This window comes from Podarcis gaigeae (assembly GCF_964106915.1).
Source record: "Podarcis gaigeae genome assembly, chromosome: 8".
Taxonomy (NCBI): Eukaryota; Metazoa; Chordata; class Lepidosauria; order Squamata; family Lacertidae; genus Podarcis; species Podarcis gaigeae.
In genome coordinates this window covers 10,555,460-10,570,804 of record NC_139684.1, presented here as the reverse complement: position 1 = coordinate 10,570,804, position 15,345 = coordinate 10,555,460, and the positions used below count along the sequence as shown (strand labels likewise).

The following is a 15,345-nucleotide window of genomic DNA, read 5'->3' as shown; positions in this document are numbered from 1 at the left end:
CCCTCTTCTATGTTCCCTTTTAGTCTCCTCTTTCCCCAGCTAAACATACCCATTTCTCTCAACCATTCCTCGTAAGGTTTGGTTTCCAGAACCTTGACCATCTTGGTTGCCCTCTTTCTTTACATGTTCCAGTTAGTCAATAGCCTTCCTAAACCACAGTGGCCAGAACTAGACACAGGTCTCCAGGTGTGGTCTAACCAAGGCAGAATAGTGTGGTCCTTGATCTGAACGCTGCACCTCTGTTAATGCAGCCTAGAATCAAATTGGATTTGGGGGTGGGGGTGGGGGGTTGTCTGCCCATTTGACGTGGGCCTGCTTTTATGGATGAAGATGCTCTCCTGTAGGAGAGCGTTGGGAGGGTTGCTTCTGGTTGCAAAAACGGTATGGAGGACGGGGCGGGGGAGGAGACAGAAGTCTACCTGGGCTATGTTGACAAGAGGTGGGGGTGGGGATTCCCCTACATTAGGCAACCTGCATTAGGACTTTTTATGGGGAATGGATCTTCCGCATACCAGATCCTGGAGTCACCCAGTGGAAAAAGCATTGCTGGTTTCCTCCCTATTCCAGACGCCTTTGAATGGCCACTCCGCTTGCTGGATCGCTACTCTCTATCTCTCGAGCAGGCCTTTCCCGAACCTTTTCCAGATCCAAAAATGTCATTTTGCAGGTGGAAGCAAGACGTTCTGCGCTGGGTGTTCAAAGTTCTGACACTTTTATTTTTCAAGTCATTTGATAAGAATCAGCTAGGGGGACGCTCGCTCTGCTCCAGCATCGGGTGCGACCCCACTGCCCGCCGGTCCCTCGTTCCTGCTCAGTTGCAGCCGGGTCAAGCCCCCGCTCCCCACCCATAGCTGTCCAATTTTCCTTTTTTTCGCGAGGAATCCTATTAGGAATAAGGCAATTTCCCTTAAAAAAAGGGAAACGCTGACAGCTATGTCCCTACCTTTAGCATAGATGAACTGGATTTTCTTTTGCCCCACCGTGCAATGCTGGCTCCAGCCCCTGGACCCTCACCTCCCCCGGAAAAGGGGCCATAGCTCGAACCGGGTCCTTTAAAATAGTTCTCGGCCCTCTCTCTCTCTCGTGTCCCTTCTAGCCCTATGCTTCCACCATGGAGAAACAAAACATTTCCCACCCTGCCCGCGTAGATATAAGAAAGTGTAGAGTGGCCCTCCCCAATTCCTGGATTCAGAGTCCTTAGCGCGGAAGAAGGCTGGGGTCCCACGTATCCGCTTGCCTACTGCGAAGGTGGGGAGACGGCGCTGTGGATTTTGCCTGCTTTCCATCGGGCAGCCCCTCGGAACCACAACGTTAAAAAGGCCCGAAGAACCCGGAAGCTTCCATTGAAATCTAAGCGAGCACCGCTCTACTTTTCGCAAGTCTATGCGCCCTCCTCAGCCTGACGGCGGGAGGCGAGGGCCATTCCCCGAGCTAACGGAGGCGAAGCAGGGGCCGCGGAGCCAGAAAGGCCTTTGAGGGGACACCGCTGCCTTGGCCGGCGACGCTTTATTTCGCTGCCGTCTTCGCCTTCGACACAAGAGGCAGGAAGTCTTGGAGCCGGAACAGCCCCCCCGCAGGAAGTGACGCAAAAGAAGGGTGACGGAGGCTTCCTGTTTGCGCGCGTCCGCGCATGCGCCTCCGTGGGCGGAGAAGCGCCGCGTTTCCGGGTTCCGTGGAGTAAGCGGTCGAGATGGCGGAGGGCGAGGAGTACGAGTCGGTGCTCTGCGTCAAGCCGGAGGTCCACGTCTACCGAGTGCCGCCGCGCGCCTCTAACCGGGGCTACAGGTGAGCCGGGGAGCCCCGGGGCATGTGCAGAGTGCCCTCCTTTCCCCGCCTCGGACTCTCTCCCCTCCCCCCACTTTCAAACCAATGGTGTCCCTGCGGGTTAGGGCTCAAGGCTCAGTTTGGGCTGCTGGGGAGTCTGAAGGGGCGTACAGTGGTACCACCATGTTAAAAGGGGAGTTTTGAAAGTGTGGCAGCGAAGGAGGAACATGGCAGGGGTGTTGTTGTTTTTTTTGGATAAGGGTGCTTAGTAAAGGTAAAGGGACCCCTGACCATTAGGTCTAGTCATGGCCGACTCTGGGGTGGCGGCGCTCATCTCGCTTTATTGGCCGAGGGAGCCGGCATACAGCTTCTGGGTCATGTGGCCAGCATGACTAAGCTGCTTCTGGAGAACCAAAGCAGCACATGGAAACACCGTTTACCTTCCCTATTTATCTACTTTCACTTTGACGTGCTTTTGAACTGCTAGGTTGGCAGGAGCAAGGACCGAGCAACGGGAGCTCACCCCGTCGCAGGGATTCGAACTGCCGGCCTTCTGATCGCCAAGTCCTAGGCTCTGTGGTTTAACCCACAGCGCCTAGCTTACTCCTTTAACAAACATGGCATGAAAGAGAAATTTGCTCTGAAGCACGATGTGTTTGTGTGTGTTGCAGCTGCGAGTTTTCTGCACTGCAAAAAGCGGGGAGGGGTTGGGAAGCTGGTGTTCCGGGGGCCCCTTCCAACGCTTTTGATTCTGTTGGGTGACTTTTAGCCCTGAACAGCGGCGCTGTCTTCTCTCCCTGGTGCTAGAGCTGCGGAATGGCAGCTGGACCAGCCAGCGTGGAGTGGGCGCATGCGCATAACGGCCAAAGGGAACGTGGCCTACATCAAGTTGGAAGACAAAAACTCAGGTAATGGGGAGTGAGGCGTCCATCGTCTCCGTGCAACATGGTTGTTGTAGGGGCGAAGCTTTTCCTAGCCCAGAACTCGGTTTAGGCCTTAGTTAAGTCTCAGGCAAAAGGAGACACAGTGACTGTGGTTCAGGGCAATCCATTTTAGCCAGGTTGATTGTCCATAGGATGCCAGAATTGGGTTCTTTTATGGGTCTGTCAAGCTACCCTGAATCCCAGCCCTCACTGCCACACCCGAAGGGGAGCAATTGCAGGGTGCGGAAGTGTGCTAATCTTGGGCAAACTCTACATTCATGGTGGTGGTGGTGAACCCTAGCAAGCTTCCCCTGACTTGCTAGCAGTGCCCAGGAGTCCAGTAGTCAATTTTCCGGAAGGCAGAAAGGGCACATCTTAAACTGTAGAGTCCTCCCCCCCACCCAACTTACTTGTGAACTTAAGTTTCCAATTCAAAGAATTTTGAAGGACATGAATGAGAACTGATTCAGAATATTTGCATCAATGTCACACACCCATTGCGTTGGGGGGGGGTCACTTTCAGTGAACCAAAATGCACAAGTATGAAGAGAAGTAACACAATTTGCTAACTATGGGACGTACTCATGGCACCCAAAGTATCTTTGGTCGGGTGGGAGGGAGAAGCTGAACAGCTGGTTTCATATCCTCACTTTCCCCCCTTCCAGGAGAACTTTTTGCTCAGGCTCCTGTGGACCAGTTCCCCAGCATTACTGTGGAAGGTGTGACGGATTCCAGCCGATACTTTGTCATCCGCATTGAGGACGGGAACGGTATGGAGGCGGAGGTTCGGATCGTGTCCTCCTAGGCACGCAGGGCAGCGGGAATCAGTTCCCCACTTGTGCATCTCCTGGAATGATCCTAAGGCAGCCCCTGCAAGCCCCCCTTCCTCTTTCCCTTAAAACCCAAAGCTTCCTTCTTGCAGCAAGCTGGGATTTGCCAGGACTTGGGGGGGCCTTTGGGAAGAGGATCCTCTGCACCCATTTCCTCAGCATGCTCTTTTTCTGGCCCTCCCCCAGGGCTGCTGCTTTTTGGTCACCGCCCCCCCCCCCCACTATGCCCTCAGATCTCTTCCTGCTTCCTGTTTTTAGCCTTGTTTGAGTTGGCTAACGTTGGGCTGCTAGTCAGGTCCAACGATAGGAGAGGGCACTATCCTGCACTTGCCATGGTGTGTGTGAGGCCCTTCTGCTTTGGTGTGGTTTTGTCCCTGGGAAGTTGGCTTCAGTCCTTGGTGCCAGTGAGGCCCCATGTGGGCCTTTTGCCTCTGCCCAGCTTGCTGTCACAGCCACTCCTGGTGCCACTGAGCTGCCCCTCTTGTAGGTGCTGCCCTTCCTCTGCTCCCAGGACTGCCTGGCTCCCTCTGCACTCTGTGGGCAGCCGGGGCCTCTTGGCACTTCCTTGGTGTGCCACAATGAAAGCTCTGCTGCCGACAGAATGAGCATGGCTTCTCTTGCAGGGCGTCGGGCCTTCATTGGAGTCGGCTTTGTTGACCGAGGTGATGCCTTCGACTTCAACGTCGCTCTGCAGGACCATTTCAAGTGAGCATCTGCCTCCCGCTTTGCAGAGTGCCTGGGTGTCCAGACCTTCCCCAGCCCAGGGGGAGCGGGTGGAGCCTTGGAAGAGCAAGGCGCCTTTCCATGCAAGCCGAGCTAATTCTTCTGAGCTGGTGCAAGCAAGCTACCTTTTGCCTCCTGGGGTTCCTTCAAATGCCCCTTCCTAGCTCTGCTGATGCAAAAGAAAAACCTCAACCCCTCCCCCTGTGAAAGCAGCACTGTGAGAAGTGAAGGAAAGAAAGAAAGTGGGGTTTGGGGCAGCTGCCGATTGCAGGTGGGGGCAGATTCTGTCATGACTTGCAGTCCCCTTTCGCTCTCTGTAACCCTGGTGTCTGCTTTGCTGAAGGAGCCTGCATTCTGGTCAACCCCTGACAAATTGGAGGATTTCAGCAGGCGAGCCAAGGGAACCGGGGAGGGGGCTGGTTCTGGGGATGGAAGCAGGGGGGAACTTGTAGAGGAGCAGCAGCTGGAAGGAGTTTTCCGCCTACAAGTCTCCATCTACCCAGGCTGGGGGGGGGGGGGGAATGGATATCCAAGATAGATGAGGGTTGGAGGGGAAAAGCAGCAATGACTCCTGGCAGACTCCCCTCCCACCAATTGAAATCAAACACAGGGTTTCGGGTGCTGCCTTTGTGGCTGCGACAGATTTCTTCTGAAAGAGAAGGTGCTTGCTTTCATGGGCTTGGGTGCTGAGTGCAACATAGCCACTTTCCCTACACCACCCCCTGCCAGCACCTTATGCTTTTTGCTCTGCTGCATCGTGAAACCCCACCCCCACCCCAATTTATTCTCTCAACAGGTGGGTCAAACAGCAGAGTGAGCTGGCCAAGCAGGCCCTGAATCCAGACCAGGGCCCCAAACTGGACCTGGGCTTCAAGGAAGGGCAGACAATCAAGCTCAACATTGCGGTGAGGAGGAGGGACCTCTCTGGGCTTGTCCGGCTGTGGCAGAGGGGGTGGGGGATGGGCTGCAGAAAATGGAATTGCAAAGCAAATGCTAACAAGTGGCTCAAATCAGCAAGTCAAGCCATGGGTTACCGAGGGACACCATCCAGGGTTGATAGCCTGTAGGACCTGGAAGAAAGTTCCTTTCTGACCCCAAATGGTGGGAACTAATCCAATCCTCGAGGGACGCGGGTGGTGCTGTGGGTTAAACCACAGAGCCTAGGGCTTGCCGATCAGAAGGTCGACGGTTCAAATCCCCGCGACAGAGTGAGCTCCTGTTGCTCGGTCCCTGCTCCTGCCTCCTAGCAGTTTGAAAGCACGGCAAAGTGCAAGTAGATAAATAGGTACCGCTCCAGCGGGAAGGTAAACGGCGTTTCCATGCGCTGCTCTGGTTCGCCAGAAGTGGCTTAGTCATGCTGGCCACATGACCCGGAAGCTGTACGCCGGCTCCCTCGGCCAATAAAGCGAGATGAGCGCCGCAACCCCAGAGTCGGTCACGTCTGTAGCTAACAGTCAGGGGTCCCTTTACCTTTACCTTAATCTGATCATCAGCAGATTATACCCTCCCTCATCCCAAAGGGATTTCTTTTGAGACACAGACACACACACACACCCCAGCATCATACCCCTGTGCCCTGTTTCTGCCTCTATATCACTTGACCACATGATAATGGCTTTTTAGAAACAAACAACACTATACAAGGTCAAAGGTGGCGGGGGGAGTCTTTTTGCTCTTGTGTCTTGCGCAGGTGTGTCCACTGTGTTGTCAGTGTGGCAAGGAGATGAGACAAAGGCAATTACTCAAAGTCATCTCAGCCCAGGCCTGGCTGGAGCTGCAGGTTGCTTGCAGATGGATGAGGCCTTCCCCTCCTTTCAGCTGGGATTGCTACCCATGCAGAGACACAGCTGTGGGCTGGGGAATGCCCTTCGCCCCTTTGAGCGACTGACCATGCAGTTCAATCTCCTTTCAGAACGTGAAGAAGAAGGACGGCTCCTCCTCGGCCTGCAGGCCCCGAGCAACAGGCTCTGGGGGCCCCAACCTCATCCCACCCCCTCCTGGAGGAAAGACCTCCCTGACCGGGGAGCAGCTTCCGTCTGCTGTAGAGGCAGGTCTGTTGATCTCACTCGCAAAGTGGAAAGTCCCTTATGGCAGTGCGCAGCCGTCCTACTTCAGAGCTAGCTTTCCCCAAGCCAGGCTTGCTTGTGGTTATCAGCAGGTGATTTCCCAGCCTTGCGTCGCTGGACTCTTAAGTTTTTCTCAGGGCAGGCAAGCTTCAGAGCAGAGGAGGCTGCTCAGGTTAAACTCCACGGCCCGCCAGCATTGTCTCAGCTGCCTGCCTTTATGGGGTCTTCCTCTCCACCAGGTCCCAGGGGCTCCTAAAGCTCCTAAAGGACTGGCCAGGAAGGGGCTGCGAAATATAAACCCAAGTGATGAACGGTTATCTCTGTCTCTCCCTCCCTGTATCCTGTTTATCAGCAGACGACTCCATCCCGTGGCCGCCTCCACAGGCTTCAAATTCAACAGCAGAAGCAGCTGCAGACATCTGGGGAGACTTCACCAAAGCTTCTGGGTGAGAGTCACATGTGTTTTGCAGAAGTTGAAATGTGTCCCCTTCCACCCACCCCACCTTTTATCCGGAAAACTCCCTAATCTGACGCACCTGAAAGAGCGTCTCCACCTCCATCGTTCCACCTGGACACTGAGGTCCAGCGCTGAGGGCCTTCTGGCAGTTCCCTCGCTACGAGAAGCCAAGTTACAGGGAACCAGGCAGAGGGCTTTCTCGGGAGTGGCACCCGCCCTGTGGAACACCCTCCCACCAGATGTCAAAGAGAAAGATAACTACCAAACTTTTAGAAGACATCTGAAGGCAGCCCTCTTTAGGAAAGCTTTTAATGTTTTATAGGTTATTGTATTTTAGTGTTCTGTTGGAAGCCGCCCAGAGTGGCTGGGAAAACCCAGCCAGATGGACGGGGTATAAATAATAATAATAATAATAATAATAATTATTATTATTATCTGTTGATGGGACCCGAGAGGTCCCAGTGGTGGGGAGATCCTCTTATCCAAAGGGTAGGTCTGCATTCTTGGAGAAGCAGTGAAACTCCATTGCCCCCTCATGCCATCCACTATGTGGTGGCCAGAGGTTATGTCCAGATGTTCAGTGGGAAGGGACCCTCTCTGTCCCCAGTGCAGTGCAGCCCCTGCAGATCCACTCCTTGCTGAAGGGAGCGCCTCTTCTTTCTCCTTCTAGGTCTGCCTCCGGTCAGGCGCAGCAGAGCTCCACCAGCTGGGTCCAGTTCTGAGCTGAGCATCTTGTGCTTCTCTGGTCGGGGGTGAAGGCCACGGAAGGACCCTTGTGGACCAAAGAGGAAGCTACTTTGCCCTCGTGGTGCATCATGAGATCCCAGTCCTGGATGTTTGCTTGGGGCATTTTATGGGATAGGGAAGGTAGGGGTCAGCTGGGGCTGTGCAGATCCTCTTCTCCCTCCCTCCACCTCCATCTACCCCCTCAGCACTTGGGGTCCCTGAAAGGGGAGGGAGGGAGGGAGGGAGTTTTTCCTGGGTTCAGATCACAGCTTAAGAACCTGGAATCCTGGAGTGGGGAAGAGGGAGACAGCTGTCCAGAAAGAAAGAGGCTCCTTCCTGTCTCTTGCCTTTTTTCCTGTCTTGTGTGGTGTCAACGGTGTTTCTTTGATATGCTTGCCTCGTCTCGTCCGCTTTCTAGCTTGGAGGGATATTGCGGCGCAGCTGCCCCAGGAAACACACACTCTGTACGCGGGCAAAGGCGGCTTCCCTTGCAGGAGGTGATTGGCAGTGCCCTGCCTTCACAGCCCACCTTGCAAATTTGAAATGAGCTTACCTGTTGCACATCTCCCTCTCGGAATTTCCAGGGTGCCTTCCTCACTGGAAGGATGCTGGGCCCCGATTCTGTCATGTTGCTCTGCCTCTGATGGCTGTGGTGGAGGTAGCAATGCTGGGAGTGAGAGAAGAGTCATCAGCTTGCTGCAGAAGCTGCGAGCAATGATGCCACGTCGATGTCCTTTGAGGGTGGGGGTCCCTGGCTCTGCTTTGCCTTGCGAAGTGCCTTCTCTTTTTCCTTCTCCCTCCTCTGCTAAAACTGGCCTTTTGAGCAGCAAGAGCAGTGGAACTTCTGACATTCCATATTGGTGTGACTTTTAATGTGCGCACACACAACAAATTACCCTTTTACTTTCAGAGAGACCCTGGGGTTTTTCTCCTATCGCAGGTGCCTCAGACATTGTGAAGGACAAAAACTGCCCTCTGGGCCATCTTACGGAACCGGGTTTTAATTCTCTTTTGAAATATAGATCTTTGTATTCACTCCTATCCTATTTATTCTAAGACGAAGGCCTTTTACAGAACATTTTCTTACTATGAAACTCCATGAAGTTTTTGCTGCCTTTTGTTATTTTTGAGCTGGTTCCTTATTAAAAATGTATATGTATTTATCTGTATAAAAGCCTTTATTTGTCTTTGGGAAAGGGGCTGGGGATGCAGAAATGGACCCAGGTGGGGGAGTGAAAATGCCAAAAGATTTAGTAAATACAGTGTCCCAGTGAGATTCACATGTTGGGTGGCTCGGGGTAGGTTCCCAACAAGGGTAGGTTTAGGACATCTTCCTAAACCTAAGGGTGGTGCCCAATGTTGGACCCATTGAATTTAATAGATGTGGCTGATTTAGTGGGGCTCCTCTGATTAGGAGGACTTCCACTCCTATTGTGTATGTTTGTTTTTTGAGGATTGGCACTCTGTTCATGCCCAGAGGTACAATTCTGTTGCTCCCCAAGTTCCTTGGCTGGCATTTGTGACTGTGAGCACAGAACCTTTTCCAGCCAAAAAAACCAGCCCCAGAACCCCAAAAAGCAGTATTATTTGGGGGGATGCAAGCTGGGATTTTCCCCTCTCAAGCCAAATGTTGAGTCCTGCTTGTCTTTCTTGGGGACAGGGAAACTGCCTCTGGACAATCTGCTTGGCTTTGAATTTCCCCCCACCACGTTGCAAATATCTGGTGCTGGGTAGTGCCCCAGGCCTCAAACAAGCTTCTAGCTATCGATGACCCAGGGAGGGGCTGCCTCCCAAAGGCCCCATAACCCTTTCTCTTTTCCTGACATGTCAGGCCTGGCTTACAGAGCCGCTTCCAGTATTTGCAAAGTCCTGGCGGGAGGCTGCGTCCTGGTTGGGGGGGTGGTCACTGAGACATGCGAGAAAAGCCTCCCTTTCGGGAAGAAGGCAGCGCTCAGCCGCCCCGCAGGGCGGCCGTAATTCCCGGAGACTTAAGCAGCTTATGCTGGTGCTGCCTGGGTTTTCCCCGGGTGCAACCAGAGCCCTTGGCACGCGCCTTGGCCTGGAAGAACAAGAGGAGGAGGAGGAGGAAGCAGCGTTCTTGGGCCATCAGAAACCCGCCCTCCTCCACCGCTGCCCCGGCGCTATAGTAACGCTGCTGCGGTTTGAGAAGGCAGCTGATCGCCCAGCAGAGCCACCTGTGCCAGGTGAGGGGCTGGCTTGGCGATGGGGGGCAGCCCTGTCCTGGGGCACTAGTCGGTCAGGGACCAGGGCTGATGCTCTGCTGGGCGGGGAAGGCCCTGCACTCCACACATGCCCCGTGGCATTGCACAACAGCCTCCCGTCCACCCCCTTCTGGCTCCAGAAGCACAGTGTCCGGACCGAGCTTTCGCAGTTACCCCTTTGCCCACACCGGGCAAGTTGAGAGCAAACGAATTCGCGTCTTTGAATCGACCTAAAAACTCCCCACCGCGCTTGCACAGCGCCTTCAAAACTGCTGATGGGGCTCCTTCCCCTTGGACAGGTTGGATGGGGCAGAAATCCAACAGGTGCAGCATCGGCCAGGCGCGCGCGAGGCTCCGTCTGTTGAGAGTTTCTGCTCGGAGGCGCGCGCTGCGGGGCGCATTCCGCGATGAGAAAGTTGAGCCGGCTCACTCGGTGGGGCTCCGCCCGGTGTCTGCCCCGTGCGAATATCCGCCTGCAGCCCGAGCTGCAAACTTTGGGGAAGGGGCCGTCGTGACTGCATCAAGCCGGAGAAGCGGCGGCCTCTAGGACCCGGGAGTGCCACGGCTTGAGTCCGCGGGGGAGGCAGCCTGCAGCCGCCGCCCCCCCCCCGCTTTCTTTTGCCGGGCGGCGATTGGTCCAGCCCGGCTCCGCCCTGCAGCCGCGGGACCCGAGAAAGAGGCGGGGGGGGGGCGGCTCGGGCTCGCGCTCCTCCCCGGGTCCTGCCCCTTTCCTCCAGCAGCAGCAGCAGCAGCAGCAGTAGCAGTATCGCAAAGCAGCCTTTGCATCGCTTCTGCCGTGCAAAGGGCCATGGAGGCGGCCCCCCCTGCCCGGCAGGAGCCCCCCGGAGCCCGGCCGTAGAGCGGCGGCGGCTCCCTCCCCATGAGCAACGCGGAGGCTGCGGAGCTGAAGCTGGAGGCTGCGGTTCAGGTCGGTGGGGGCTGCCTGGCGGCGGAAGCGGGAGCATCCTTCAACCCCCTCCGGGAACCCTTCTTTCTTTCTTTCTTTCTTTCTTTCTTTCTTTCTTTCTTTCTTTCTTTCTTTCTTTCTTTCTTTCTTTCTTTCTTCTTTCCTCCTTTCCTTCCTTCCTTCCTTCCTTCCTTCCGAATATAATCTCCTTTTGGGGGGAACCTGGGCGCATCTTCTCCATACAGACTCCGAAGTTAGGTGCCAGAAACAACCCCCTAAAAGTAGGACCCCTCGCCCGGCGTCTTACTGAATTCCCTTTCTTCTACTCTTTCCCTGCCTTTTATGGGGATTTCTCCAAATTAGTCTTGCCTTGCGGGGCGGGTTGGATGCTGGAAAATATTTGTACCTTTGGGCCAGGCAAAGGTTTGTAATGTCTCCTCTCTTGAAGGCAAATCTCTCTCTCCCCCCCCCCCCCTTTAGTTATCCTTAAAAACAAACAAACTAGGTTTTGGTAGCTGATCTAAAAGCTGAGGAAAGCAAGGTTTAATCGTGAGGGAATGCATTAGAAAGCTAAAATCAACCCAAGGAGTTTACTGGAAAAGAGAATAATCTTATTTGTGTGCAGGAGCTGCTGTTGGATCCTTAGTATTACAGGAGATTTACAGGTGTAAAGCTAAATTCATGCTGCAATCTGAAGTTGCATCCCAGTCCCCTGCCCTGATTTAACATCATCTAAAGTAAATGTAGCCTCATTCTGGAGTGAAATCTTCTGCACTCCTTAGGACTTTGGTGACTCTGAAGGTGTTGGACAGGGGTCAGCAAACTTTTTCAGCAGGTGGCCGGTCCACTGTCCCTCAGACCTTGTGGGGGGCCAGACCATATTTTGAAAGGGGGGAAATGAACAAATTCCTATGGCCCACAAATAACCCAGAGATGCATTTTAAATAAAAGCACACATTCTACTCATGTAAAAACACGCTGATTCCCGGACCATCCGTGGGCCGGATTTAGAAGGCACTTTGGCCGAATCCAGCCCCCAGGCCTTAGTTTGTCTACCCATGGTGTCGGATGACTCTGTGGGCTTGATCCAGCGAGAAGGAGGCATGATGAAGTCCCATCAAACTGAGTAAACTCCCCATTCCAGCCACAACCTCTCAGCCTCAGCTCCCCTTCTGAACCAAAGGTATAACTATACTTACCTACCTTGCAAAGTTGTTGTAGGGTTTTTGTGCATGAGGGGTTGCTCAGTTTTGGGGAGCGCTTGATGAAGAACATCTGGGCCAGTTGACCAAAAGATCCAGGGTTGTTTTTTTCACGTTTCCATCCTTGGCTGCTTCTTCCGTGAACAGGTTGGGGAATGTGTCTTGAGTCTGGGAGCTAGGGGGAGTAATATAATCATCTTCTTCTTCTTCTTCTTCGATCACTCATAGCCGAGTAAGATTGTCTTCCATAAACACGGTTTTAACAATGAGTCCGTAAGTGACTGTGGAGGCCAATTCTGGATCCACACGTCCTTCCACAGTGGGGACATAGGTTTCGGACCGGAGTTGATCACAGTGTGGATTTGCCAAGCATGCCTTCCTCCTAGCACGTTTCTCCCTTGCATCCTGAGTTCGAGTGTCTTCCAAAACCACGACACCTTTGGTAAAGGCTGTTGTCCAATTGGAGCGCTTGCAGGCCAGTGTTCCCCAGTTGTCAGTGTCTATCCTACATTTTTTTAGATTTGCCTTGAGAGAGTCTTTAAACCTCTTTTGTTGACCACCAGCATTACACTTTCCATTTTTAAGTTGGGAATAGAGTAGTTGCTTTGGAAGACGATCACCAGGCATCCGCACAACATGACCAGTCCAATGAAGTTGATGTTGAATGCCTAAGTTGGGGGGGGGAGCCTCTCCCTCCCCCACACTTCGCAAATAAGTCAGCCAAGTCCTGAGTCCCGTTTTGGAGGTGACCTTTAAACCTTCTATGGGATAACAAAGGGCCAAGGAGGAACTTTTATTGGATTGCTGGGTATTAGGGCACTAAATCTGGACATCCTTTTATACTGAAGCCGTGGAGGAACAGGGTCCCAAGGCATGGGGGGGGGCAATGATTCAAGGTCTGGCCTGGGCAAGGGAGAGAGATGCCCCCCCCACCTCAAGTTGCCCACTTGAGTTGCTAACCTCCATTCTCTTTCCACCTTTCCACGCCCAAAGCCACAATGAAGTACTGAGCCCCGTTTGCGGCCAGACGGTCGCTCATTTTAGTCCCTCCTCCTTGAGTTTCATGGGCTGGAGATTCTGGGAGAAGGTTGGGTTTTTGTACTGGGGACCCGCACTCCCGAGACAGGCCACCCTCTTCTACATCAGGATAGAGTTCCCCCATAAGTGCTGCATATGTTCTGAGTCTTAGGCAGATTTCCCCCCCACCCCTGTGGATTCCTTCTGGGGTTATTCATCTTCCCTTGCATCCTGCAGGCTGCTACCTCGCTTGGCTCACCCAGTGCAGTCCCAGTTGCTGAACTGGGCCAGGGACTTGGGTCGGCCTGCATGGAAATTTCAGTTCCACCCAAACCACAGAGTGAAATATAGTTCACTGACTGCTATGTAGGCGTGTAAAACTATAGAGAAAGTTAATCTGGTTTTTAATTTGGCAATGATATTGATGTCTCCGTGTGTGTGTGTGTGTATGTGTGTGTCCCAGAGAGAGAGCACTCTTATTCCCATCTTATTGATGGGGCCACTGAGGGAGAGGCTTGACTCAAAGAGCCCAAAGCCAAGCCAGGGAGCCTGGAATAGAGGCAAGGGGCTCCCTCAGTTCTCCTGGCACCAGAGGCCAATTTTTCACCTGCTGGGCGGCTGGCAACCTTTTTTGGCCAGTGTTGCTTGTTCCTGCTCCGTGCTGCCTCTGCATCTTGCAGTTGGGCAATGCCATCTTGGGCTCCCTGAGAAGCTGTTTTGGCCCAGAGGAGACTCTGTCTTGGCTTCTTCAGGGCCTGTCCCTGGTTGCTGAGACTGGCTTGTTCTCACCCGGCAGAAAGTCGAAGACAGCATCCTGATCTCAGCAGAAGGGAAGAGCCTCTCTGTCAGGGGCTCCTGCGAAGACTCTCCACCCACCCGCTTGCCGGCTAGGATCCGGGAAATCGTCACCAAGAACCTCTCGCAAAGCGATTGCCAAGGTATGTTTGGAGAAGACGATTCTTCTTGGAACTGGGGAACTGTGGGCTGGGAAGGGAGCCTTCTTGGCTTCCTCCCTCGCTAGGCTCTTCATCTCCTGGCCTGGCCTGGCCTGGTTTCCCCTGCAAGGAAGACAGAAAGGAGGAGGCAGCTGATCTCCGCTCAGGCTGGGTACCTGGCAGGATGAACCCTTTCCTCTTCCAACTCATGGGAGGTGACAGATGCAAAGGATGGAGCCAGCTGTTAACATTCTGGTACTCCATCTTGTTGTATCCAACACTTTGCCTCTGCCTTTCAAAAAATTAATAATTATTTAATCATTGTTTTTCAATACAAACAGCAAAAAACACATACAGTGGTACCTCAGGTTACATACGCTTCAGGTTACATACGCTTCAGGTTACAGACTCCGCTACCCCAGAAATATTACCTTGGGTTAAGAACTTTGCTTCAGGATGAGAACAGAAATTGTGCGGTGGCAGCAGGAGGCCCCATTAGCTAAAGTGGCGCTTCAGGTTAAGAACAGTTTCAGGTTAAGAACGGACCTCCGGAACGAATTAAGTACTTAACCCGAGGTACCACTGTACAACGAAAACCACAATGACACTAATAACACAATTTAACAATTAAGATTTGAGTACTGATATACCATATTTTTCGCTCTATAGGACGCACCAGATGATAAGAAGCACCTAGTTTGCGGGGGAGGAAAGCGAGAAAAAAATTATTTTGAATCCCAGAAGCTAGAACAGCAAGAGGGATCTGGCTTCTGGGATACAGTGTGGCTGTTCTGGCTTCTGGGATAACCGCACCAAGCCTCGCGGGATGCTTCTGGGATAACCGCACCAAGCAGCGGGATGAAGGCAGAAGCCAGGGAAGGCGCATCACTGAAGGGGCGCTGCGCGGTTCTCCCTCTCTGCGCAGCGCCAGTCACTCCATAAGACACACTCACATTTCCCCTTACTTTATAGGAGGAAAAAAGTGCGTCCTATGGAGCGAAAAATACGGTACCTATAACTACACCTTTTTAACAATATTTCCCCACCTCTCCTCCCCCTATTTCCCACCACTGTCCGCCTTATCGCTTAAGTATTCCTTCCAGATTTCTTCATAGTTATCCATTCTTAATTTGCGTTGATATGCAATTTGTTTCTATGTAGCTAGTCTGTCCATATTGTCAATCCATGTGCTCAATGGAATCTTTTCCAATTCATCAAAACAAGGTTTTTTTGCTGTTTAATATGACACTTCATCCTCTGCTGAGCTTCAGAACACCCCTGCCCAGCCCACCTGCCTGTAACCCCTTCTGGACAGGATAAGGAGGCCAGGCTGTGCCAAGCCGGCCACAGTGCTGCTGGCTGGGCCCAGGGGCTTTGTGCTGCTGCGACGCACTCTGTTTCCAAACAATACCTGGGAAGCGAAAGGAATTTGGAACAGATGGACGAGGAGAGAGAAGCGGAAGGAGGGAAGGCAGCAAATAGGAAGCTCTCTCTGTATGTGAGAGGGAGGGAGAGACTCTGTGAGTGACTCTCTTTTTTAAAAAAATTTTTTTAGTCAAAATTAAAACAAGAC

At 53.1% G+C, this 15,345-nt stretch overlaps 2 protein-coding genes across 6 annotated transcripts in view; both read left to right on the top strand.

The window, feature by feature from the left end:
* Positions 1-1,240: 1,240 nt before the first annotated feature.
* Positions 1,241-8,663, top strand: NECAP2 (NECAP endocytosis associated 2). 4 transcript variants are annotated; one of them, XM_083750345.1, is made up of 8 exons: positions 1,241-1,785; positions 2,572-2,672; positions 3,353-3,457; positions 4,141-4,222; positions 5,037-5,145; positions 6,153-6,291; positions 6,662-6,752; positions 7,434-8,663. In XM_083750345.1, the coding sequence occupies exons 1-8, from the start codon at positions 1,691-1,693 to the stop codon at positions 7,483-7,485; spliced, it is 774 nt and encodes a 257-aa protein (XP_083606471.1). In that variant the 5' UTR covers positions 1,241-1,690; the 3' UTR covers positions 7,486-8,663. The 4 variants fall into 4 exon arrangements, with proteins under 4 accessions (XP_083606471.1, XP_083606470.1, XP_083606473.1 ...); XM_083750344.1 differs by having other exon boundaries at positions 1,410-1,785; positions 6,659-6,752; XM_083750347.1 differs by having other exon boundaries at positions 1,600-1,785; positions 2,534-2,672.
* Positions 8,664-9,591: 928 nt separating this feature from the next.
* The window catches only part of CROCC (ciliary rootlet coiled-coil, rootletin), a 71,866-nt gene continuing 66,112 nt past the window's right edge, over positions 9,592-15,345 (top strand). The window contains exons 1-2 of one of the 2 annotated variants that reach the window (XM_083750046.1): positions 9,592-9,693; positions 13,634-13,775. Coding sequence is in view for 1 of the 2 variants with exons in the window: in XM_083750045.1 (XP_083606171.1) it covers positions 10,592-10,639; positions 13,634-13,775 (190 nt within the window). In the remaining variant the exon portion in view is untranslated. Of the gene's footprint in view, positions 9,694-10,285; positions 10,640-13,633; positions 13,776-15,345 lie in introns of those variants that run through there. The other variant, XM_083750045.1, reaches the window with a different exon arrangement.

What these genes read in the sequence shown, in the direction of transcription:
- NECAP2 (XM_083750344.1), top strand. Translation starts at nt 1,691, where the DNA reads ATGGCGGAGGGCGAGGAGTACGAGTCGGTGCTCTGCGTCAAGCCGGAG. An exon ending in CCGCATTGAGGACGGGAACG is followed by an intron (nt 3,458 to 4,140) that starts GTATGGAGGCGG and finishes CTTCTCTTGCAG; the next exon opens with GGCGTCGGGCCTTCATTGGA. An exon ending in CAATCAAGCTCAACATTGCG is followed by an intron (nt 5,146 to 6,152) that starts GTGAGGAGGAGG and finishes ATCTCCTTTCAG; the next exon opens with AACGTGAAGAAGAAGGACGG.